This window comes from Genypterus blacodes, unplaced genomic scaffold (assembly GCF_046128005.1).
Source record: "Genypterus blacodes isolate CSIRO-AG114 ecotype Tasmania unplaced genomic scaffold, CSIRO-AGI_Gbla_v1 ptg000214l_1, whole genome shotgun sequence".
In the NCBI taxonomy this organism is placed as follows: domain Eukaryota; kingdom Metazoa; phylum Chordata; class Actinopteri; order Ophidiiformes; family Ophidiidae; genus Genypterus; species Genypterus blacodes.
The window spans coordinates 3495945-3521750 of NW_027467013.1; the positions used below are offsets into that span (position 1 = coordinate 3495945).

At 42.6% G+C, this 25806-nt stretch overlaps 2 protein-coding genes across 7 annotated transcripts in view; one reads left to right on the forward strand and one right to left on the reverse strand.

The window, feature by feature from the left end:
* The first annotated feature begins 183 nt into the window (after positions 1 to 183).
* Positions 184 to 18859, forward strand: LOC143015913 (sacsin-like). Its single transcript, XM_076170054.1, has 8 exons — positions 184 to 346; positions 901 to 946; positions 3014 to 3101; positions 4235 to 4346; positions 4855 to 5001; positions 5097 to 6534; positions 6658 to 6749; positions 6839 to 18859. Exons 2-8 carry the CDS (start codon positions 918 to 920, stop codon positions 17749 to 17751), a joined length of 12819 nt encoding a protein of 4272 aa, XP_076026169.1. The 5' UTR covers positions 184 to 346; positions 901 to 917; the 3' UTR covers positions 17752 to 18859.
* The window catches only part of LOC143015914 (disco-interacting protein 2 homolog A-like), a 65655-nt gene continuing 58593 nt past the window's right edge, over positions 18745 to 25806 (reverse strand). For 3 of the 6 annotated variants that reach the window (XM_076170057.1, XM_076170056.1, XM_076170060.1), the window contains 8 exons: positions 25107 to 25277; positions 24540 to 24569; positions 23269 to 23330; positions 23112 to 23169; positions 22713 to 22787; positions 22315 to 22489; positions 21937 to 22060; positions 18745 to 21816 (listed from right to left, as the gene is read on the reverse strand). In XM_076170057.1, coding sequence (XP_076026172.1) covers positions 21564 to 21816; positions 21937 to 22060; positions 22315 to 22489; positions 22713 to 22787; positions 23112 to 23169; positions 23269 to 23330; positions 24540 to 24569; positions 25107 to 25277 — 948 coding nt within the window. In that variant the 3' untranslated portion in view covers positions 18745 to 21563. The remainder of the gene's footprint in view (positions 21817 to 21936; positions 22061 to 22314; positions 22490 to 22712; positions 22788 to 23111; positions 23170 to 23268; positions 23331 to 24539; positions 24570 to 25106; positions 25278 to 25806) is intronic. The other 3 variants (XM_076170061.1, XM_076170059.1, XM_076170058.1) reach the window with 1 other exon arrangement.

Sequence of the window (25806 nt, forward strand, 5' to 3'; positions counted from 1 at the left end):
TTTCCCGGATTCGAACCCTCCTAACAGGACTAAACTTCAGTTCTACACTTTCACGGGTTATTAATGTGACGCAAGTCGCGATAACAAATAGCATCGAGTTTTTTGTCGGCAAAACGGCGATGGTTTCGTTTCGTGTTAAATGGGACAGGGTGTTGGGAAATAGTTGCGTTTTGCATCTAAGGTTTCGTTTCAGTGTAACATACATGACAGAGGAGCGAGGGTTAGGAAACAGAAACACTGCTGGGCGTTCACAAGCCGATAAAAACAGCCGGACAAAAGAGCATCACCATAGTTCGCTGCAACTTGCTGAGCCAGATGTGACTCTCTATGGATCACCATGACTGAGGTACTGTGCACTGTACTGTGCACATAGGTAGACATCTGAATTTAAATATTTGAGGAATGTAATTTTAATGCCATGACCTGTATCTCAAATCAAAGATTTAAAAAATAATCAAAGATTCTTTTTGTTTAATTGTACATTTTAGATAATATTTTACCAATGTTGTGAACGCAGTGTTGGATTTCAGCTTCTACATAAAGCTCAACACTTATTACCGCAATTTAATAACTTCCTGTTTCCTTTTTCCTGGACGTTCTTGTGCGACAGTTGGGTAAAATGTAAATTCTGAATGCCATTCTGAACTCTGAAAATTAGACTTTAAATCCGCATTTCATCCTACACTTGTTATCTGCTTTAGTGTATAATTGTTCACCAAGTACCAACTCTTTTAGTGTGTTAATAGTGACGGTAACGCGGACGATTTAAAGTAAAGACAGTGATTTAGATTTAGTGGCGGCCTCTGGTGGCCAAAGAAGGTTCGTGCCTCTGTTGGCTGATCAATCTAAGCCACGCCCTTTATTATATCCCTGGTAAAGTTTTCTTGGTATTTCTTACAGCAGTCCACCTAGGAAAGATGAGTTCCAGGAAACAGAGGAAAGCCCGGTGAGTCATTATTAGTGTTGCAAATTTCTTTTACAGAACATGTTGCTCTCAGTGCTCCGTATACAAGACAAGATCAGATCATCTAACAGTCAAACAGAATAATAGAATATGGCAACAACAACAGTATATCTATTAAATTAGTTAAAGATGACATAACACAAGAGCATGAAAAGAGATAGCAAGACAAATACTACACAATTTTTTTGGTGGGTAGAAAACCACATTAACCCTCGGAATGTCCTGGGGTCAGATTGACCCCAAGGACAATACAATACTAAAAAAGTTGATGAAATGTGTTTTCTTTGATCAAATGGTCTGAAATTTACAGGGGTAGTTTGATACGATGCTCTTCATGATTAGAAGATGATGATTTTGAAGTCATTTCATTGAATTTTGGGTGTTTTATTGAATTTCTAACTCCTTTGCTCCTGGGGTCAAAATGGTGCCAAAGCACAAAGTGGTGTAAAAAGTCACACCCTACTGCTCTCCAGCACATTTTTTTATCTTGGATGTTTGATGTGTGTGGTCAAGCAATGGTTATTTAATAATGGGACAACAACAGAAGGTATGGACAGCATGCGATGCCAGGTCCAAAAACATGCATTTTTTGGGTGCGGCAGAAGCCTAAATCCCTGCCTTACTTTACCTACTTTTATGTAAACAAGCGCTATTGGCCCTAATTTCTAAAATTAAGGGAAATTTTTGTGGAAATGGGTTGGACTGGAGTTAGACTAAAGGTGTAACACAAAATTAATTGAAAATTTATACTTTATGCTTCAAATAACAGTCAAACCATTTTGGGGTCAGTGTGACCCCAGAGGACAATAGGTGTTAGTATTTGCTGCCCTTCAAAAAAATTCAAAAATGGCACCCTCACTAAACAATTTTTTTTCATTTTTTAAACTCAAAAATAGGGTGTATTTTATGTAAACAAGGCCTTTTGGCCCTAAATTCCAAAATAAATGGAAAAATTTATGGTGATGCGTTGGACTGGAGTCAGACTAAAGCTGTGACACAAAAATAATTGAAAATTTACACTTTATGGTTTAGATAACAGTCAAACTATTTGGGGTTCATTTGACCCCAGAGGGCCTTAGGTTATTGTAACACAGGAGGACATTACAGGGGTTTTTGAAAAAGGATGTAACTGCAGTGTAGGGAGGCAGTAGCTCAGTCGGTAGAGCTTCCGCTTGGGAATCGGAGGGTCGCAGGTTCGAGTCCCTGCCGAGGTGCCCCTGAGCAAGGCACCGAACTCTCAACTGCTCCCCCCTCTGTAATGGGTGGTGTAATATAAGTCGCTTTGGATAAAAGCGTCTGCTAAATGACCGTAATGAAAAAGCGGCAGAAACACAGGAGGAAGAATGAAAAGGGGAGAAATCCCTGGAATAAAAAATGAAAAAAATCAAATAACATCAAATACAGATGTTAACATATTTATTTTTTATATATATTCATTTATATTTATGTGTGGTGGTGTTGTGAGATTTGTACAATGTAGTAATGTTAGTGATGGAGTGGATGTTCTTTCTTTCAGCTTTGGGCTCATACATTGGGTTGTGTGTGGTTACAGGTGTCTTCATGAGTAAAAACCTTTATATCTGCTGTTTAGTTTCTTTGATCTGTTGAAAATCCTGACAAGGGCACTAGAGGGTGGAGGAGGATATGATCACATTTCCAGTAATTGGGAACAATGCAGAGCCGCTGCCTGATTGCCCAAATGCACACACACACACACAAACCCTTTTGCCAGCAGCACGAGAGGAGGACGTTTGAAGTGAGATTTGATTGCATAATGTAGTTCCTCTCTGCCATTTCAGTACTCACCTGCATGAAGTGTAAATGGCCATTTTGACACTAGAGGCCACTTACCTTAAAGCTTTTTTGAGTGTCAGTACAGCTGATTAACCACTGAAACAACAAACACTTCTGATGCATATTAAAGTTATCCAACAACAGAAGAGACTTTAATGTGTTAAGCCTGCAGTTTGCCCGTAGGATGACTGCAGGGTCACTGAGGTTAACATTGTGACTCTGGCTCTGACTATGTAATCCTGCTGCTCTGTTTAGGACTTCGTTTGGGGCAACAGCGCCACCCTTCATCGACTACCTGAAAGATATTCTACGTCGATATCCAGATGGTGGACAGATTTTAAAGGCGGGTACAATGCACTACACCAGTGGTCTCCAACCTTTTTGCCTCTGAGAGCTACTTTGACAAAATAAAAGTGCCTGAGAGCTACTCATGTTTAACATTATGAGTAACATATATCCACATGGTTGATTCTCCACTCAGCACCAGAGTCTTTTGTGTGAACATTTACAAAATGTCGATATCCAACACTCACATTTTGTATCAAAATGCTCTCGGCAACATAAGCATGTTTTTTTATTGCTCATAAAATAGGATCATCTTATCTTGGTTTATCTAGAATCATGTTTTTTTCTGTATACATTTTCAGTGTGTCAAGCTCACACTAATGAATTTACATCATTTTAATCTCATAGAAAACAAAATGTTATTATTTTCTATATTGTTGGTTACTTATTTTACTATTTCTACCAGTACTATACCTTTCATATTTCACATTTGTCTGTCCACATATCACTGTCACAATTTCCCTTCACATTCCCTGTAATTCAGGGAATTCCCTTTAGTTCCCATATCATCTGTCTTCCCATCATTCAGCCTGTTCTGATGTTAATGAGATGACAGTGAGTGTTGTACTGTTTTCATGAGGAATTAAAATAGTTCTGGAATGTTCTTTTTATCGGGGCTATTTTCGGGGCGGTCATCAGCAACTCCGGTGTGCGCTTGCTAGCCAAATGTTACGGTGTTACGTAACTAAACATCACAACAGTTTGTTGGTCTGACAGGTGTTTGCTTATAATCGTTTTGTAACAAAAGGGGCGGAATGTCTGTGAAATTGATTGGATAGAAATTCAAACAGCTTTACCTAGTGACATTGTGTTGTCAAATGTTATTCTTTGAACCTTGAAAGGGTGGCGAGCTAATGGTCGCTCGCGAGCGACCTATTGGAGACCACTGCACTAGACTATAATATACGTATACATTTTATATGACATGTTCCAAATGTCGTTTGTATGACTACATAAATATCACACTAATGTCATAAAGCGTCAATCTTCGATTAGATAACTGCATTTTGAATATATGTGTTTGTCTTGTTAACATTTACAAATGGCAACAGCAGTGCAACAGGAAAATACTTATTTTAACAATAAGACTGTTCATTGAGTTCATAGTTTTCTGCATCATTGTTGGAACAGGAGCTGGTTCAAAATGCAGATGATGCTCAAGCCACTGAAGTGGTTTTCATCCATGATGAGAGAAACTATGGGACTGAGAGCCTGTGCACTGAAGGACTGGGGAAATACCAAGGTAAACACAAGAGTTACAAACATGGGACTATTGGGGTTGGCACCATTTTATCATTTTCAGTTTTATTATTTGTCTTATTACTTTTAGTTTTATTATGATGAATATTTGAAACGGTTTTCCTGTGATCGTGAAAATGTTTTTTGTGTATGTCAGTCATTACTGAATAGTAGTTTGTTGTGATCACAGAAAAATGAATAAATTATGTTCATATAATTACAAAGGGATTTGAATTGGTTTGGGTTAGACTTGCAGCATGTGCATGATTTGTTCAGGTAAAAACAGTTTAAGTATCATTGATGATGATGAAAATATGATTTCATGATCACAAGAAAAGGTGTTTCCTGTGTCATGATCATAGATGAATAGAAACAGCAGATGTAGACAATGACAATGTGACAATGATCACAGATAGGAATAAGCTATTCTATAGGAAACTGGTAGTCTTAATAAGCAGCACATGGCTGCGTAAACATAAGATTCATTTGACACTATTTTTGTTTTTGGAAAGGTCCTGCTCTGTATGTCTACAACAATGCAGACTTCAGCGATGAAGACTGGGAAGGCATTCAGGCTGCAGGCAGGAGTGTCAAGCGCAATGACCCAAACAAAGTCGGGAGGTTTGGACTCGGCTTCAACTCTGTTTACCACATAACAGGTGACACCACACACACATTCATACTCGTACCACTTAAATCTGAATCTATAGGGAACATAGTTCATTAATGTAATATCCATTCTTCCTATTAACAGATGTGCCAAGTATATTCAGTTCAGGTCACCTTGGCTTGCTGGACCCCCAAGAGAAACTCTTTGGGAAAGGAAATGGAGGCTCTCGCTGGTCTTTGGCTGATACAGAAGACCAGGAAATGTTGATGACATTGCATGATCAATTCCAACCTTTTCGAGACATACTGTCACTTGTAAACAAGCCACAATGGTCAAAGATCATCATGGAGGATAAGCACTTTGATGGGACAATTTTCCGATTCCCTTTGCGCAATGAGACATCAGACATTTCTGATAAGCTATATGACTCAGATAAAGTTGTTGAGCTTTTTGATAGCTTCATTGCAGATGCACATTTAAGCCTCCTGTTCCTGAGACACGTTACTTCTGTGTCCTTGATACACATCAACAAAGACAGCTCCGTCAACACCAGGCTTAAAGTGACTTCCTCAACCAACACAGATGTCATTTTGGAGCCAGAAGAGGAGTCAGTCGTTAAGGGTTCCACAAGCTTCAAATCCATCACCCTCTCCTCAGAAGATCCCACAGAAACAAAGTGGCTGGTGACAACATGTTGCATGAAAGAAGGCAACATAGAACAACTGGATTCGCTTTCAGAGAAGTTGTCCTTTCTCCCGCAAGTTGACTTGGCATTCCCTTGTGGCCAGACAATTGACTGCAATGACAGCAGACTGAGTTGCTTTCTCCCCCTCCCAAACCTGAGCGATGAATCCAACAAGACAGGCCTTCCAGTCTACATCAACGCATGCTTTGGCCTCACAGACAACAGAAGACACATCAAATGGCAAGAGGAAGACCAAAAACACGATGAAGCTGCTTTGTGGAATGAGTTGCTGTTAAAGGAAGTTCTCCCGCATGCATATCTCATGATCCTTCAAGATGCTATCAAACTATCTCAAGCATCTATGCTCCCTGTCTCTACTGTATATGACATTTGGCCAGATGTTACCCAGACACAACAAAAAGAGAAGTGGCACACTGTTGCTCTGGATGTTCTTCATCAGTTATTCAGAGAAAATGTGGCGGTCCTCTCTCTAGCCAAAGATGAAACAATGTTCGTCACTCCATCAGAAGCTGTGCTTCCTTGTAATGGTCCAACACCTCTTGCAACATTGGAAGCCATAGAAAGAACTCTGGTTTCTTGTGGAGCAAACCTTGTCACTTTACCAGCTTCTGTTGCTAAAGCTATAGAAGCAGCTTATCCCGACCACAACAACCTCACACGCGTGACCCCGAGTTTCCTCAGAGATGTTCTCCACAGGACTGGCGTGCGTAACATTTGTAAAGAGGACAAACTATGTCTTTTGGAATTCATTTTGATTGATGGAAAATATGCAGATCTACGGGGTCTTCAGCTGCTCCCTCGCAGTGATGGCACTTTCAGGTCGTTCACAGATGAAGAGGAGGACACCGTTTTGATTGACAACGACACATTTCCAAGGTAGGTTTCCCAAACACACGGACTATGAGCCACAGGATTATTTTCAATTTGAAAAGGTTCATTGCATCGTAGTGTAGTTCCAGTATTTCATGTAACCAATGATGAAACCTTTTTTTGATGCAGATTCCTGCTGCCAGGACTGGGACAACATCTCTTCATTCCAGATGATCTTAGCACAACCTGCAGTGACCACCTGATAAAGCTGGCTGCGACAAGTAAGAACATCAATCATAGACCACACTGATATAAAAATCAAATGCTTCACTTGCATGCTTTTCACATTACGTGTATGAAACTTTCACAGATTTATTCAAGGTCTTCAACCTTGATAAAGACAAAGTGGTGGACTTTGTAAGGAGTTGTTTGCCTGAGGACTGGAGCCAGACAACGACAGGGAACGTTACCTGGAAGATCGGCAGCAGCCACCATCCACCATCAGACTGGCTCCAGAGATTCTGGAACTTTCTCAACGCTCACTTCAAAGAGTTAAGTAGATTTACTGGAATGCCATTGATACCAGTCACGCCCATAGACAAGGTCAGGCAGCCTGTGTCACTCGCAAGACTGCAAAAAAACACAACTCTGATTTTTCAGAACACCCGACAGGTTAGCTTGCCAGATCACATTGCCGAATTGGTGAACAAAGTTGGTGGCACTGTTGTGAGAGGAAACGAGTGGCTTAAGCATGCAGATTTAGATTCATATGTGTTGTGCCCGTCCCCAAGCAGTGTCATGAAGGTGTTTGTGAACCTAGATGCTCAGCATGTCATCAGACAAATCCAGACTGTGTCTCAGGTAGAGCGGGAAATAGTGAAAGATTATCTGTCGAGTCTGGGTTCTCTTCCAAGAAGTGAGAAAGATTTACTGTCAAAGTTGCCTCTGTTCCAAACCATGAACGGGTTGAGTGTTGGAGCTCAATCCAAACAGGCTGTACTCTTGAATTCTGGTCTGAAAGTGCCAGAAGATCTCCCCATGCCTGATTCAGTAGTGCAGTGTGCTACTGAGGCTGACCGCAGACTGTTACAGCTGCTCAATATTAAGCTCATGGACACAGCTCAAGCAGCCAATCTCCTCATTGACTGTGTTGAGAGGGCGGCCTGCAAGAAAGAGGACACAGAAAAAATCATGACTTGGATTTTGCAGCACGGCAATATCCTGTTCTCTCAAAATAAGACCTTAAAAAGTAGATGCAAGGACTTAAGCTTCATTGAAGTGAATGGAGAGCTGAAAAAGACCGCAGGCTTTTTTGATCCACAAAATGAAACTTTCACAGCCCTCTTTGAGTCAGAGCTCTTCCCCCCATGTGTGTACACTCAGACACAGCAGATGCTTGAAAGCCTAACAGACATTGGATTGCTGAATAAAGAAACACAAGTGGCACCAAGTCACGTGCTGCAAGTTGCCACACAGATCAACAAACTGCATGTTGGCTCACCAATAGAGATGGGCAAAAGGGCTCAGGCACTTTTGAGAATGTTGGATGGAAATGATCTACTGTCTAGATTTTCTCAACCACAGCTTGACAGCCTCAAAATGCTGAAATGGGTCCCATGTGCTCAACCTACCAATGAGAGAGAACAACCCCAAAAGCAATCTCAGAAAAGCTGGTTCTTCTGTCCAGATGAAGTGAGACTTTCACAGTATAAGGACATGGTCGGGTATGTGATGCCTCTGATAGGAAAACTCAACAACAGAGTCAACAACCAGCTTGGTCTCAACCGTACCCCCCCACCTCAAAAAGTGCTAGATAATTTGGGAGTCTTGAAATCAAAAGCGCAGACCATGGATGATCCTGATACTGATGCAGATTTCAAGAGGAGGCTGCATAGTATTTACAAACACATGCAAGATCACAATTCTGAGTTCACTACAATCATGAGCAAAGACACATGTTGGCTGTGGAACCGCAACCAGTTTGTCGCAACTCAAGATCTGGTTCTAAACTACCCACCCAATCTAGATCTCAGCTCTTACATCGGAAAGGTACCATATGAATTCCTGCCATTCAAGATGTTGCTCATGAAGTTGGGCCTGAGGGAGTCGCTGTCAGAAGAAGAAATTGTTGCCATTCTTCACTCTATCAAACAAGCCATTGACAGGAGGCAACAGCCATTTGCAAGGTCCTCTGAGCTCAAAGTGTCCATCGAAATTGTTAGTTGGCTGTGGAGAGAGAAGAAGAGTGTTCCTGAGAACATCCCTGTGCCAGTCATCACAGATGGTGGACAATTTACCCTCAAACCACTTTCAATGACTGTCTTCTGTGACATAAATAAGCATGGCTTGAAAGAGCTCCAGAACGGCCAGGAAGAAATTCACGTCATACATGAAGAAATTCCCAAAGCAGCAGCTGAATGGCTGAACATACCATTCCTCAGTACACGCATCCTCAGTCCAGAGTTTGTGGGAATAGAACAGTGTGGGCAATCTGAACCAATAACAATAAGGCTTAAAAACATTCTCAAGGAGTACGATGAAGACAGCGACATCTTCAAAGAGCTCATTCAAAATTCAGAAGATGCTGGGGCAAATGCCTGCAAATTTTTGGTGGATTTCAGAGAGCATCAGTTCCCCCCTGACAGTCTGATTGACCCAGAAATGACCCTTTGCCAGGGACCTTGTCTATGGGCATACAACAATGAGCAGTTCACACCAGAAGATTGGGAAAATATTGTCAGAGTAGGTGCTGCATCGAAGGAAAACAAGGTGGAAAAAATTGGGAAGTTTGGACTTGGATTTAACACTGTGTATCACATAACAGATATTCCCTCCATCCTCAGTGGCAAGAGTCTTCTCATACTTGATCCAAATGTAACCCACCTGAGGACGCACATCAAAAACAAAACAAATCCTGGAATCAAGTTGGACCTGTCCCTGAAGCGGCACTTTGATTTTTTTCCCGGTCAATTTAGACCATATGAGAACATTTTTGATTGTAGTTTCACCAGACAAAGTCCACCTAAACCCTATCCAGGCACTCTGATCAAACTACCTTTCCGAACTCCAGAAGAGGCTCTCAAGTCAGACATAAGCAAAAATGTGTATGACAAGCACCATATTAAGATGTTTCAACACCACCTCACTAATGATTCACAAACTCATCTGCTTTTTCTGAAAAACATCAGCACCTTATCTCTGCAGAGTATCTCTAATGATGCATCAACCCCTCCAAGAGATGACCAAATTAAAACTGTCATGACTGTCTCCAAAACCATCGTGAGCACAATGATGCTTCCAGATCCAACCTGTATTTCACAACAGCGTCAAGCAGAGAAATGGTTGATTGAACTTGATGAAAAATGCAAAGAGGTCATTGACTGCTGTGCAGCTAGCATTGTCACAATAGCCAGTCAACAACACATGCAATCTGAAGTCCAGTCCTGGCTGCTTTACAACTGCTTTGGAAAAGATCACGCCTTGAAAATGGCACAAAAGAAGCAGACCAGATTCTCTTTGCCCATTGGGGGAATTGCTGTGCCTTTGCAAAATGATCGGGAAACTGGCAAGTTTTCGGTATTACAAACAGAACACACTGGACAGGCATTTTGCTTCCTTCCACTTTCCATTGACACAGGACTCCCGGTCAATGTAAATGGAACATTTGCTGTAACGAGCAATCGAAAAGGTCTGTGGGAGAGTGGAGTGAAACATGAGTGGAACGTATCTCTCCTTCAGGATCCTGTGACAACAGCATATGTTACTGTACTCTCAGTTTTAAAGGACATGTGTGAAAACAAGCAACTTGAAAGTTACTGTTACCACGCCTTTTGGCCTGACAGGGAGAAAGTAAGTCACACTTTCAAGCCCTTGGTGGATGCCTTTTACTCTGCTGTTGCCCAGTCCATTGGCCCAGAGCTCTTCAGTGATGGCAAACATTGGTGCTCAATGAACAATGCCATATTTCTACACCAAAGCATCGAAGAAGATAAAAGCATTGCTGCACTTGCAATGCAGGTGTGTCAAAAACACACAAGAGCACCAAACCAAGTTGTTTCCCTTCCACTATGGTTGAGAAATAGTTTCAAACAGGCTGGCTTGGGAGAGATGCTACAGAGGAGAACATGGGACTGGGAGAAGTTCTACAAAGAAGTAGTATTTAGCAACCTTGATGTAATGGACCCCAAGAGCAGAAATATCCTTGTGCTGAATGCTATTGATCTCAATATCACAGAAATTGACGACCTACTAGTACGCTACCCATGCATCCCAACAACTGGTGGACAGCTTCAGTATATTGGGAAACTAGTGAATCCATCAGGGAAAGTGGCCTGTCTATTTGAACAAGAAGAAGGCCGCTTGCTTGACAGTACCAAAAGTGACTTTTGTTTCCCCAAAAGGATTCAACGCCTGTTAGAACTTGGAATGTTGAATGATGATCTCCCATGGGAGGACATCACAGAGAAAGCCAGCACAGTCAGGAAAACTTGGTACACCGACACCAAGAAAGCATATGGGCATTTGAGGTGTCTTCTTGAGCTTATGAAGATGCACATGCAGGAAGAGTCTCCCTGCTGGGAAACACTGAGGAATACTGAATTCCTTCCAGCATTTTCTCCTGGCGACATAAAAATGAGCGGAGAGGTGAAACTTAGAAGGCCCACTGATGTTTTTAATGAAAAATGCCACCAACTTGTAAACATGACACACCCTGTGTTGGACCACTCAAACCTGAAAATGCACAGCACTGACCCAGTCCTGCAATTTTTAGGAGTCCGTGAAAGTCCAGAGCCAAAGACAGTGCTTCAGCAGCTGCATGAAGCGTGGAAGAAATCTCAAAACTTTGACAAAGACATGCTTCAAAGAATGGCTCACGAATGCTACAAGTTTCTGGATCAATGGCTCTGTTCTTCAGAGGACCACATGCTCATTTCAGAGACAGCAAATTCGTTCCCTTTCATTCTTCTTGGCAATGACTTTGTACACGTGAATACTGTGGCAGAAAATGATCAACTTGAAGCAAAACCTTACCTTCATGTACTTCCAGCTGCTCTCGCCTGTTTCAGGACACTCTGGGAATGTGTAGGTGTTCAAAGAATTTTTACAGTCAATCAGTTCCATTCCGTGCTGCAGAAATTGAAGTGTCACCATGGAAACAACTCCCTGCCAAAGACTGATCTCAATGTGTGCCTCACAATATTGACCAAAGGGATATGTGAGACCGAAGCGAAAACAAAGGGTGACTGTCTGGTGCCTGATGAACATGGTGTTCTACAACTGGCAAGCAAGATATATTACAATGACAGCCCATGGATGCCAGTCACCAAAGGGCTCACTTTATGCCACAATAAAATCGCTCGGGATAATGCTCTCATTTTGGGAATCGAAACAACTAGGCATCAAACTCTGCAAAATGTTGTCATTGAAAACCTGTCACCATTTGCTTTTGAATTTGAACAGAGAGAAGAACTACCTGTTCGGATCAAAAACATTATTTCCGCGTATCCATCAAAGAAGGACATCCTCAAAGAGCTGATTCAAAATGCAGATGATGCAGAAGCAACAGAAATACACTTTGTCTGGGACAAGCGGCAACATGGCACTGAAAAAACATTTGGGGACAGATGGAACAAGCTGCAGGGTCCAGCACTGTGTGTGTACAACAACAAAGTGTTTTCTGATTCCGATTTGAAAGGCATTCAACAGCTGGGAGAAGGTGGAAAACGCTGCACTCCAGAGAAAACAGGAAAATACGGAGTCGGGTTTAACTCTGTGTACCATCTGACAGATTGCCCTTCGATCTTGACCGGCGATGAATTGCTCTGCATTTCTGATCCAAATCAGGAATACATTGAGTGTCATCCAGACAAGCCACAAGCTGGCATTGGTTATAAACTAGGTGGGGTTTTCAATGAGATGTACAATGATGTCTACAAATCCTTTCTTCCAGATGAATTTCCTCTTGAGCAGGGCACCATGTTCAGATTACCTCTGAGGATTGGTACAATGGCAAACAGCTCCAAAATATCACAGCAGGCAGTCACTGACCGGGACATGATGGAGTTGCGCTCAGCTCTGTCTGAAGACCCTGAAGGTTTAATTCTATTCCTCAAAAACATCCGCAAAATGACATTCCATGAAATCAGTGAAAATCCAGGGGAACTCAAAACAATCTTCGAGGTTGAAAAAAGTCTACCAAAGGCAAACAATGAAAAGAAAGCTGCTTTTCAGAAGCATGTACAAGAGGCTCTACAATCAGACAAAGCCATAACCCCACAGAAGGCTTTTTACCAAGTCGACATTACAACCTCAGCTCGAATGAAAAACAAATGGCTCATTGCAGAACAGTTAGGCTCATTCAAAGACAGCAGTGGGAATGAAAAGAACCAATCAGACAAGCTTCCCCAGGCAGCAGTCGCTGCACGTGTGCAATGTAAACCGTTACCACCGGAGGAGTTTAGTGGAGAAGCCTTTTGTTCACTTCCTTTACCAGGGCAAACCGGACTGCCTGTGCATGTCAATGGAAACTTTGAGGTTGACTCTTCCAGAAGAAGCCTTTGGAAAGAAGATGGGCAAAGTTTGAAAATGAAGTGGAATGAATCTTTGAAACAGAACGTCATTGCTCCACTGTATGCAGATCTGCTTCGTTACATCAGCAGTAACTTTCAAAAGATAAAAGGAGATCAGAAAGGGATGGCTATCCGTCTGAAAGACATTTACTTGCGTTTTTTCCCTGTTGTTTCTAAAGATGTTGCTCAGGATTGGCAGGAAATGATACATGATGTATACAGATCAATACATGAAAGAGCACTTTGCGTGATTCCAGTGTTGAGGAGATCAGAAAGAATAATTGCCCAACGATCAATTACAGAGAACTCGTATGTCTGGTGCAGTGTCAGAGAGACAGAATCCACCAATGCCCCTCACTTGACAGATGAATACGCGCAAACAATCAATCCCATTTTGGAAGATGTTGGAATGAAGTTAGTTCCTTGTTCCGCAAAAATGAAAAAGGTCTGGAATAGTTTCAAATCAGCTGGGATTGAAGTGAAATATGTGAGTCCTGCAGCTGTAAGGAACTTCCTGAAAGAAAGACCCCTGCATGACTCAACCCAAAATAACATGAATCTACCACAGCCCATAAGTGCGACACCGATTGGAGATAAATCAAGATGTTCCCAGCTCTTGATATTCTGCCTCAAAGATTTGTGCTTGGAAAATGCCACCACAGACATTTCTGGATCAATCCATGGACTTCCACTTCTTCTGACAAGAGATCAAGTTTTGAGAGTGTTCGACTGCAAGTCCCCCAAGCTGATATCAAGATATGACAGTCTGTTCTCTGGCTATGAGGAGGAATTTGCTGATTATTCAACCAATGCTGACCACATGCAGGTTCTACAAGCTGGCAACCTGGTCAACACTTTGACAGTTCCCAGTGCAGTGAAGTATTTGAAACCATTACTTCAGCAGCTTCTTCAAGGCTGTGAAGTTGACAAACTGACTGGCCTTCATGTCCCAAACGACAAAATACAGAAATGGCTCCAAGGACTTTGGAGGTTCCTCACAAGTAATGTTAAACCAGCAACTTCTACCAACACTGGAGATGATACAAGTCTGACACTAAGTAAAGTGAGGGAGCTGTTTGAGGACTGTTGCATGCTTCCTGTTGTGTGTCCGAGGTTAAACAACCAACACTTCCTGCAAAAAATGAAAGACATGCCAAGAGTGATTCAATGTGCCTTAGATGAGGACATGTCAAAGATTCTCTTCAAACTCGGTTTCATGAGACTTGACAGCACATTTTTCCTTGAGATGGGTTTCACAGTATTTTCACTTTTGTCCCCTGAGCTTATGAAAGTAACATCTAAAAGTTCCATTTTGGACAAAGTCTGCGAAATCAATCGGTCCGAGTTTTCACAGCTTACCATGGAGGACATGAAGGAGCTACAATGCTTCCTGCAGAATGGACTCTCCAGAGAGAACCAAGAGTATCATCGAAAGCTTAAATCCTTACCAATTTTCCAAACAATACATGGTGAGCGAGTAAGAATTGACGGACCTGAAGCTGTATTCATCCTCAATGTGAGTAAATTGAAAAGCTTTCCAGACTTGCTCATGCTTCCTAACAATGGCAGCATTTTTCTCAAAAACAACAATGAGAATATGAGTGAGTCAAAAACCTTGAACATTCAAGTCCTGGATGATTTGGAGTATTTCCTGAAGTTCCTTCTGCCTATCCTGCACAAACTCACAGACACACAACTGCTTCACTGTATCAAACTGGTGCTGTCACTGCGATATCATGATGAATATTGTGAGAGTGAAGAGAAGATAATCTCCTCAATGAAGACAGTGAATTTGATTCGCAGCTCCCAAGGCACAATGGAGAGGGCTTCATACTTCTATGATGAGGATGTTGAGTTGTACAAGGCAATGTTGCCTGAAGAAAAATTTGTGCCCCAAAACTTTTGGAGTGAGGTGTGTAAAACAGACACACTACAAATGGCATGCAGTAAAGCCTTACTCAAACAACTTGGAATGAAACATGACGTGTCAAAAGATGAAATCATCAACTTTGCATTCCAGATCGAATCAGAAGCAAAAGGACATCAGAAACTTGAAGAGCTGAAAAAGAAATCACCCATATTGTTGAGAGCTGCCACGACAATGGCATGTGATGAAAAGGGAGAGCAAAGATTACTGGAGAGCATAGCCAACATCAAGTTCATTTTCCCTGTGAAAATTCAACAAGAATTGCGCAGCTACCACAAGCCATCAGCTGATGAGTCGACTGCTGTCGCAATCAGAGGATCTTTAATTCACCGGAACCCAGAATCTGAAGAATTGATTTGGACCTCAATGCCAATAATAGATTTAAAATGTTATAAGTCAGCCAAACTCCTGCAAAAAGTAAAGGCTGCAGGAGCCTTTGAACATCCACCCTCACAGTCTGTGACCAGCAACATGAGCAACATCTGTGAGTCACCTTGTGCATCTGCGAAGTTACTCAACACCCGTGCTAAGGTGTTTCGGAGTTGTTATGGCTACCTGCAAAATAACAACTTTGAGAGCAGACAGTTGATTGGTCTCCCAATTGTGTTGGTAGAAAAAAACAGAAAACTTGTGAGGACAGATGAAGTATGTCTTTCACTCGAGCATTGTCAGGACCTCAGGCCCTACTTGTACAAAACTCAAGAAGATGATCTAATTTTTGCTGATTTCTTCAAGAAAATTGGTATTAAGTCAGAAGCTACAGCAGTGCAGTATTGTAATGTTCTGGCAGCGGTTCATGCTGATTCCTGTGACAAAAAAAGACCAATCGCAAACCAGCAGATAACTGCGAGGCGTGCCGTGGCGCAGTTGTTTCATTTAATTAAATCTGAAGGAAACCAGTCACCTGTTGAACTTGTGGAGATCCTTTATCTTCCTTCAGTAGATGGCAGATTATACCCATCCAGCTCACTCTATTATAATGACACGGTGTACACAAAAAGGTTAGAAGAAGGACTGCAAAACAAGGTCCTGTTGCTTGAGAAACTCAGAAAATGCCATTTAGGTTCTGACTGTTATGAGCATCAACGAATGCTTGAGTTGCTGCCTCTGAAAATTCAGCCCAAAATGCTGTCACAGTTTACTAAAGAGAAAGTGGTGGAATCTGGCATGGAGCCTTGTGAGTATGTCACTGGCTGTGCATTTAGTAGGCGGTTTGAAGAACATCTGTCCTCCGCAGCCTTTAGACATGGACTTATCTGTCTCATCAGAGGGCAGTCAGAGGGGAAAATAACACAAGAAGAAGCTGTTGACATGTGGAAGAAGACATTTGGCAGTATTCAGATTGTCTGCTGTAAAAGCCTGGAAACACAGCTTTGGCTGGGTGGAGAGTCACTGCACAGAACTACTGCAGAAACTGACGTCTACGTCAAGCAAAGCCAACAGGGCTGCATCTTTTATTTAAAACACAGTGAAGACATGGCCCTCAAGGTGATCAACAAAATCAATATGACATTGACGAAAGAGATGAATGCTCTTCTAGGCAACAGAATGGGATCAAAATACCTTACAGTCCTCGGGGTGCTTCTCACATGCGACAGTCTAGAAGATGTTCAGGAAACTTTGGCTGAAAACGGGATCCATGATAGTGTTGAGGAAAAGAGCTGTAGCCACAATCTCCCGGCCCCTGGTACACCTATTCCAGAGGAATGGCATGATTCCCTAGATATGGATGTCCTCAACAACTTTGAGGAGGGGGAATATGTTGGCTATAGCCTTGACAACACTTACATTTATGCAGTTATTGTTGAACAGCTGCCTGGAGCCTTTGGGATGTTTGAAGCAAAATACAAAATACAAATTGGGCAAGATGAGATAATTGAAGTCACCTCACTTGACCTGTTTCAGTTTAAACGAGCAGCGAAGCCAAGACAGGCAACTTCCACAGCACTGCAGGTAGTAGAAGGCGCTGTGCCGAACTCTTCCCAAACATCCTCATCTACAAGATTCTCTTCAACATCTCTTGAAGAAGCCAAAAGGGAGATTGACAAAACTTTGGCAGAGATCTGGAGCTCTGGCCTTTCTAAAGAGATGAGGGAAAAAGCCATCAAGCGACTGTACCTTAAATGGCACCCTGACAAAAACCCAGACCGCATTTCGCTCGCCACCGAGGCGTTCAAATACTTAATGCAACGGATCGAGGAGCTCACAACAGGCAAAACCAACAAGTCCTCCAATTCAAGGGGTAACTCACATTTCCGAGACTTCTACCAGCAGTGGAATCAGGAGGCCGGACACCACAGAAGTGGACGTGAAAGATTCTATACAGGCTCCCATTCCCGTTCTTATAACTTTTGGGACCACTTTCAAAATGTGCCGAAGCCAGACACAGAGGAGGCTCGGCGATGGTGCAGACAAGCTCGCTGTGATCTCAAAGCAGCGTCCAATGACACTGGTGGGGGGAGCACTGAGTGGTGTCTGTTCAAAGTCCATCAAGCAGTGGAAAAGTCTTTGATCGCCGCCGAGTACAAAAGAAATGGTAAACACCCCACCAGCACCTCCATCTCGTCCGCTGCCTCAGTGGTTTCCAACTACAACTCTCAGTTAAGGGATTTGCCTGAGATTGTGTCGATTCTGAAGCAGCTGGGAGTGGATGCCAAAAAGACTCAATATCCCAACTGTCACACATTCCCCCACATTCCCAATGGACAGTTCAGGTCAGAGAATGAGAAGAAGGCGATGGACAAGGCATCAGAGCTTCTTACCAGAGTTGAAGCGTATGTAAATTAAGGCTTATAGATGACAGACGCTTCATGCTGACTCAGTTCACATTAATAGATTAATAACCAAACCAAATCATTTAGTTCAGTGGTTCCCAAAGTGGGGGCTCAGAGCTACTGCAGGGGGTGGGGGGATGAATGAGCCAATACTTCCTCGTCTCGCTGCAGAAGAAGGAGAACAACTTCTGATCTTTACAAGGGGGGCGCGAAAGAAAAAGTTTGGGAACCACTGATTTAGTTAATAGGACCTGCATCATCCCCATATTAGCTTTGTGAGAATGTGTCAGTTATGAAATGAGCTTTTTTTACTGATGACTTTACTGATGAGAAAGGAGTTCTATGACTATTTTACTTCATTACTTTATTACTTTGATTGATTTATTCTGTGGTGTATATGTTGAGTTAAAAGAGAAAACAATGTAATGTATCAAAATCAACTTTGTGTGGATTTGTTTTGATTGAGAGCCTTTAAGAACACATTAACCTGATAGTTTCTTTATTGTTATTAATAGTGTCGTTACTTGCATATTGAGTGGACCAAAATACAACTGTGACGTTTATGAAAGTAATTGATTGTGATTTTGTGATTGTCATGTTACCTTTAACAATACGGTTTATAATGCAAGACAAATGTGAAGCTGGTTTTTCACGCTTGTAATTAGTTTTTGGGATTCCAGTTTAATATGATGGATTGAGGGTGAAATGTGATGCAGAATATTGATGCAGAATGTGATGAAGAATATTTTGGATTGTGTCATGTTGTTTCTGGCAAAATTTGACATTTTCTCATGTGACTCCTCTTAGTCCGACCATTTACGTGCATATTCAATTAGGCACACACACATGCAGTTTCAAAATCATTCAACCTCAGAGTAAGACACCTCCCAATGCATTCCCTCAATAGAACGACTCACCTCTTAGGAAATGCATAATGTAAATTCAGAGAACAGAGGAACGTGCTATTAATTCCTTATATGTATACGGCACACTTTTGTCATAAATCTCAGTACAGACAATTAATTTGACTATTGGGTGCATGTAAACATACTGAGTGAGAGGAGCTACATGTGTTCTAATGCTGGTGATTGTAACAAAGAAGTTGGGCTCTGATTAATCAACTGTGTGAGGACAAAAAGTTCCTCTGATGGATTCACTGAATAAATGAATAGAAGTGTTATGGTGGAATTTTGGCATCACAAATTCTTGTTAACTAACTTTTCTCTAATAAAAATTGCAGTCCACTTATTTCCCTTTTCTATCCTGTATAAATCCAGGCTTTAATTATTGTGACATGTTAAAAAGTTTTATTATGTAAATTAATTGCATAGTGGCATTGATGATGACATAATCTCATTGATCTGTTTTTAAATATACAGAATATATTGGTTCTAGTGTACACATGCACACACCATAAACCTAAAGCCAATCTGATCACACATTAATGTCAGAGACTTTTTTTGCATAAGTGAGCGCAAATATGCAGAAAATGTGATCCATCGACTCAAAATGATATAAAACTAAAGACTGTGAAAAAAGAACAATATGACTTTCATCCCTCTTGGTCCAGACATTCGACACGTATAAGCTTAATTTGTAAATTTACACTTGGCTGTGAGGTGCAGGTGTGAGGATAAAATATTCAATACTTTACTCACTACACAAGATGAAAGATATTTCAAGTTAAAATCACTTTTTATTCATTAAGAAATAAGGTTATGAAAATAATGACAACAAACCATATGTCAGACAAAAGCATCTTTCCGTTTGTTAACAACAAAGGTGTGCACAGGAGGACGTGACGCCTGGACAGCCAGAGCACAACAGTCTTCCTCTTGTGCTTCGTCTCCTCCTGGAAGTGGCCTGATCCCACGATTCATACAATAAAAAAATCTTTTCTCACATAGTGCTCGTCCCATCGTCTCCGTACACCACAAACCGTTTCTAATGTTGGTCTGTGAGGAGGTGGCTCACATATATACCAGGTTCACTCTGCGTTACGCCCAACCTGTTAATAATTTACACAAAATCCTGTACATACTTACAGTAGGCTCGCTGCCCCTTTGTGAAGGATGTGCACACAGAAACTCTTAAGCAACATACTAAAGTCCATCTGTACAAAGTCAGTGTGGTAAGAGCTGTGTTAAAATGTTACTAGCACGTCGCACGCTTGCCTCATACAGTACATGCAACTCAACGTTTCAGCTCAGTCGGCCTTAGAGCCTTAGACAGTGAGGCTACGGCCTTTTGCATCAAACCAAAACCAGCTTCTATTTGTTTCCGCCTTCCGCTATCAAACACACGGGGTAATTCATTAAAACACACAGCATCACCAAAAATCAACAACACGATATCAGAGGCTCATTCATAAGACGTGATTGTATCCCGTTCTGAGGAGTGTACCAGGTAAACGTCCAGGGAGATGAGAGTGTTTATGAGCTGCTACATGTTTGCTACAAAGCTTAAAGACCCCAGCAAATCAGGAAAAGAATGCTAAACTCTCTGCATTGTAATAGAGGAGATATGGATGAACGATTCACAACTGTTTGGCGGAAATGCTGCAACTCTGTCATTACGGTATCAGAAGTACCAAACGTGGTAAATATAATGTAAAGAGATCCCACCGTCACATTGAAACAGGTCTTAACGTTTGTGCGGCGGTGTGTTTTCAGCTGCATAATGCTTCAAATCCTTGGCAATGCATTGATTCTGTCGCTGTGTTTTCTGAATTACCCCCCCCCCCCCACACACACACACACACACAAACAACAGCTGGCAACAGGGACAGACACGGTGAAATATCTCTGTGGTAAATGTGTGTAATGGTTAACATGACGTAAATCCATCCTAACCACGAAGATGAAAGACTTTGGGTGCATTCAGAGAAGCTCTAACTCCCTGTTTACTTCATCTCTCTCCAAACGCTGAGGAACTTCACTAAATTACCATCAAATGGAAGCTGGGACAGGAACACACATCTGAAAAATACTTAAGGCTTAATTCAGACCATTTGGCAAGTAGCTAATCATCAATCAAGCATTTAGGCTCCTCCTCACATCATGACTTGTAATGAACAGCACTTCCTGTCTGCATTCACTCAAAGCAGCATCGCTCATATTGCATTTTGTTCAGTTGAAACGTTGCTACTATATTACAGGAGAACGAGTCGCACCACATCTAACCAAAGCATTACTGCTGGAGCGAGCGGCTGCATCCACAAACACACGCCAACCCTCGGAGTGCTTTCACATAATAGGAGGAAGAGCGATCTGTGGGTTGCCTTAAAGTCGCATTGCACCTGGAATGCGATCTTCCTAGTTCACCGCTTATCATGTGAAAGCACACGGCTACTCACTGGTCATGGCATAACAGTCTGAACTGGGCTGGAACACACTGTTCAGGGTTCAGATTAAGGTTCTAAACATGTACACACCTGAACGACAAGATGAACGTGAGAAATGTCAGAGCGGGAGTTTGGCTGCTGGCATCAATCCTGTTCAATGGCACAAGTGAAACTAAAATAAAGGCAATGGCACAGTGTAGTATCAAATCTATCAGACATCCTGGGTTCTGTCACGTCACCGAAAACCTTCGAAAACGTTGTTTGCAGTGGCGTGAAGTCATGGGGAGAAACACACAGGAGGTTCGCGGCGTCTTTCCTGTTATAAATTCTTTGCATCCGCGTCTCGTTTTTTATTTCCCCTCAGCGGCCCCAAAGCTGAGCGCGGCCCGGCTCTCCTTCACCTCGAGCCTGGACCTTCGTCAGAGCCGCTCGCGCACGACAAGCCACGCATGTGACAGTCCTGTCGTCATGGACGCCACGCCTCACATGTTATAGGCCACGTATATGGGGTCCAGCTGGTCGGCCAGGAATCCGTCTCTCAGGTGCATCCGCTGCTTTTCTCCTCGGGAGTTGATGGGAATGACGCCGGGGTCGACCACCACCACCACGCCCACGATAAGGTAGTGCTCCTCCAGGACAACGTTGGTGACCAAGGCCACCAGGTCCAGAGCCTCCTGCTCGGAGCCCTCCAGCTCCACCACCACCACCAGCAGGTTGGTCCAAGTGAACACCGCACTGGGGAGGGAGGGAGGGGGGAGGAGAACAAAATGGGATGATTTTTGACATACATTATTTGTAACCCTCGACATCATGTTTGGCTTCGTCTCGACTTTCATCTTCATCACAGATTCTCACCATTCAGCTATGCTCTTGTGAGAGCGGATGACGGAGGTCTCGATGTCAATTGGATGATACCTCATTCCCCTCAGCTCCAGGGTCTCATCCAGAGAGCCCACAACGTACAGAGCGTCATGGCGCTCTGCAACACACACACACACACACACACACACACACACACACACACACACACACACACACACACACACACACACACACACACACACACACACACACACACACACACACACACACACACACACACAGATTAGATTTTTATCTGTAAAGTGCAACCAAAGCATCAAAGTGTTCCTAGTATACAAAGACTTCACTGATTCATCCAACTGATCGACAGATCATGCAAATGCTATAAGATACTAAACACTAAACACTCACCTCCACTGGCATCAGTGAGCTCAGTGCGGCGCAGGAAGCCCAGGTAGCCCGTCCTCGCCCACACAGTCTGAGTGTCGCCGAAGCTGAGCTTGGTGTTAAAGTGGTCAGCATGCAGCGCCTCCTCTCCATACACAGTGTAGTAACCAGTGGCATTGTGTGGACTGCTCACCCAGACCTACACAGACAGACAGACAGACAGACAGACAGACAGACAGACAGACAGACAGATGATAAAACATGTGGTCAGAGTGGCTTTTGGTCACAGGTTGCCTTCTAGCAATCACTCACAATATGATAAAGTTTAATGTTAAATAGAAATTGTAAACAGTTTCCTGTAATCATTCATTCAGTCTAACTGTGATCAGAAGTCAAAGCCATGGCGATTGTCTGGTCCTCACCTCTCCTAGATGAGAGTCTCCCAGGGGCCCTTTGGTCTCCGTGTTGGCAATGATCACTTTCACTCCTGGAAGGATCTAAAGGCAGACAGTCGAGTTGTAAACAGGAAAAGAGCAAAACAAACCTCACAGTTTGTGATCTTAGTAAAATAAGTTTTGATCTGTTTTGAGTAAAAGGCCTTTAAAGTTCTGCCACTCTGGCCTTTATGTAGTTAAGCTTCCTTTGATAATTCAATAAAGTTAAGAATTTCAAAAATGTAAGAAAGAAAAAGAGTTTTGATCAAGATTAAACTGCATGTGAAATGGACAGATATGAACTTGAACATCAGGTTTGTATCATCACACGTGAATCTTACAGAGTTACTGAGGTGAGGAGATGTTATCACTGTAATGAGGCTTTACCTTCCCAGACTCCATCAGCGGCAGACTGTGTGGTGACCCTCTCTCTACCAGGCGGACCCTGATTAAGACACACACACACACACACACACAATTCATCATACTATAACATCATATTTATGTATGTATACCGTACATATCAGTCAGCAGCGCCCCCTACCTGTCATGTCGTAGTGCTCTCATGTCCACGTACACTGTGGTGGGGTCTGGTCCTGCTGTGCCCTGTGCAAACAAGCAGAATGACAACAGCAATGATTAAAAAATGTTGTTTTTCTTCTTTGTGTGGAGGGGAGGAAGTTGCTTATGGTACAACTGCTGACAAAGCGCGAGGGGGAAAGGGAAAGGGGTGGGGCACAGCCAGAAGCCAACCAAACGGACTACAGCAGTTAGGCCTTTGACAAAACTCAACCAAAGTGGCCACAGCAGCAGCAAATGGAACAACCTGATGCCTGTTTGATGGATTTCATGAATTCTTCTAAGGTTTGTCACAATGAAGGATGTTTCTCTCTCTCAAACGTTTCAGCAACAGCAACGCGCCGACAATCCAAGTATTTACCATCAACCAAGTGTGATGAACCTGATCAGAGAGAGGGTCGATCATAGCGCTGTGATATTCTCCTGCTGCAATTTTCACTTCGGCTACTAAAACTACTCATATAATATAACAAATAAAAGAAACAATATATGTGTGTGAACTCACATGGGCCCTGCAAGCACCAACCTGTGTGTAGTTAAGACCTTTTATTCTTGCTCCCTCTAAAACTTAGGATTTCTGTATCCAGACTTCATAACACGGTGGATACATTTGCATTAAAAGCTGTTTTTGTCTACGTGTGCTTGGATCTCAGTAGGAGGGTTTGTTTGTTTATCTGTGTGTGACCAGACCGGTCCGACTGCAATCTGGCTGCAGGTGCCTTTAACAGGGTAAAGCAGCTGCTGGTCACTTGCTTTCTCACCAATCATCTAAAGATCATACATTCCTTGTTTCAGATTATACACACGCAAGATCCTCTGCCCCCCCCTCCCCCCTCTGCAGCCACAACTTTATTCGGTCAGAAGAATAAGACATGGCTCAGGTTTTCTTCAACGGACTAAGTCCACGTGTGTGTGAGCAGAGATCTGCCTAAAGGGTCGTAACCACACTGAACAACTTTCACTCTCAGTCCTAACGCCCGCTGCCAGCTGATGGTGTAATGTAGAGCGTCACACACAGCCAGCATGAAGCCACGCCCTTCAGCCAGCCAGAGCAGATTACATTCAACTGAAACAAACAGCAGCGAGGTGGCGCTAGAGCGGAGAAAAGGAAAAGCCAGAGAAACTTTAGAAAAATCAAAGTTTAAACCTCATGCAGCAAACGCGGCACACACGCACACACACACACACACACGTACACACACATGTACACACACAGCTGCTGTTGTCCCACAGTACCTGCTCAGCCAGTTTCCCAAGCCTGTTGGGCTGACAGGAGGACACAGGACAGACAGATGGACAGAGATATGTAGATACATGGACACACACACGCACACACACACACACACACACACACACAACGACCAAAGACCAGGACAAAGAGTAAAACAGAACAAGGAGAGGAGAGAAGAGTCGAAAAGAGAAAAAGAAAAATTATGAATTGTCGACTGAGAAAGAGAGAAAAGAATCCACAGATAACAGAACCACTGAAACATTATTAAACCTGAAACATCAACGCTCTACATGTTTCTACTGGAATACTTAAGTGACACCGCAACACACACACACTCAATTGTGAGGATCCATACAGACAAATAGTTCAAACCCCACATTTTCATTTAAAGCGACAGTTTGAATCACTACTAAATATTTTCTTTTTGTAGAAAGTTGTAGAATTAGAATCTTTAGACTAATATTGTATTCATCATTCACTTTGATAGACATGTTTGGACCGAGAGCCATGGTAAAATCCATAAAGGTCCCGACCGCTCCACCCCCTGTCCTGGTCCTCCTGCAGCTGCTTACCTGCAGACAGATGGCCACGTTGACCCTGCAGCCAAACGTGGTGCTGACGGCGCGTGGCGACAGGCCCAGATCCTTAAAGATCTTGGAGAAGGTCTGGGTGAGGGCGATGCGTGGCCGCTCCTCCGCCACCACCATGCAGGTACGCACGCAGGACAGGTTCACATTACGCAGCTGGAGGTCCAAAATAAGAGATCAGTAATCAATAATCAGCCATCAAAGACATAATTGATGTGTTAGGCTTGTACTGTCACCGTGGCAATGCTATAAAATACTATCTCAACTTGCAAAAACATTGAAAATCTGGAACTGAGAATGAGAAATGCCCAGTTACATTTGTCACATTAATGAGACTTAATAAGAACTCATTAATTATAAATCGCACTAAACTGCCAACATGATTTGTAGAAAATAATTGTAAGTGCTGCAAAAAGTCCATGAATAAAAAATATTGTCTCACCCCTGAGTAGTACTTGGAGTAGTGGATCTAATTAAAGAAGTACTGAAAGTGATAAACCTGAACTTCTCTTGCTTAAAAGAAAACTAAATACAAAATAAGAAAAATCTATATTGAACACGAATTTCCCACTGCATCATTTCAAACAGTTTTGCTTTCCACACTCGTCTCTATAAAGGATTGTTTGAAAGCACATTCAGGGGAAAATGACACAGAGAGGCCACTCCAGGCCAGCGGGGGGCAGTG

Coding starts and splice junctions, on each gene's coding strand:
- LOC143015913 (XM_076170054.1), top strand. CDS start 918: ATGAGTTCCAGGAAACAGAGGAAAGCCCG. Junction 947..3,013: donor AGGAAACAGAGGAAAGCCCG/GTGAGTCATTAT, acceptor TGCTCTGTTTAG/GACTTCGTTTGGGGCAACAG. Junction 5,002..5,096: donor CTCTGTTTACCACATAACAG/GTGACACCACAC, acceptor TCCTATTAACAG/ATGTGCCAAGTATATTCAGT.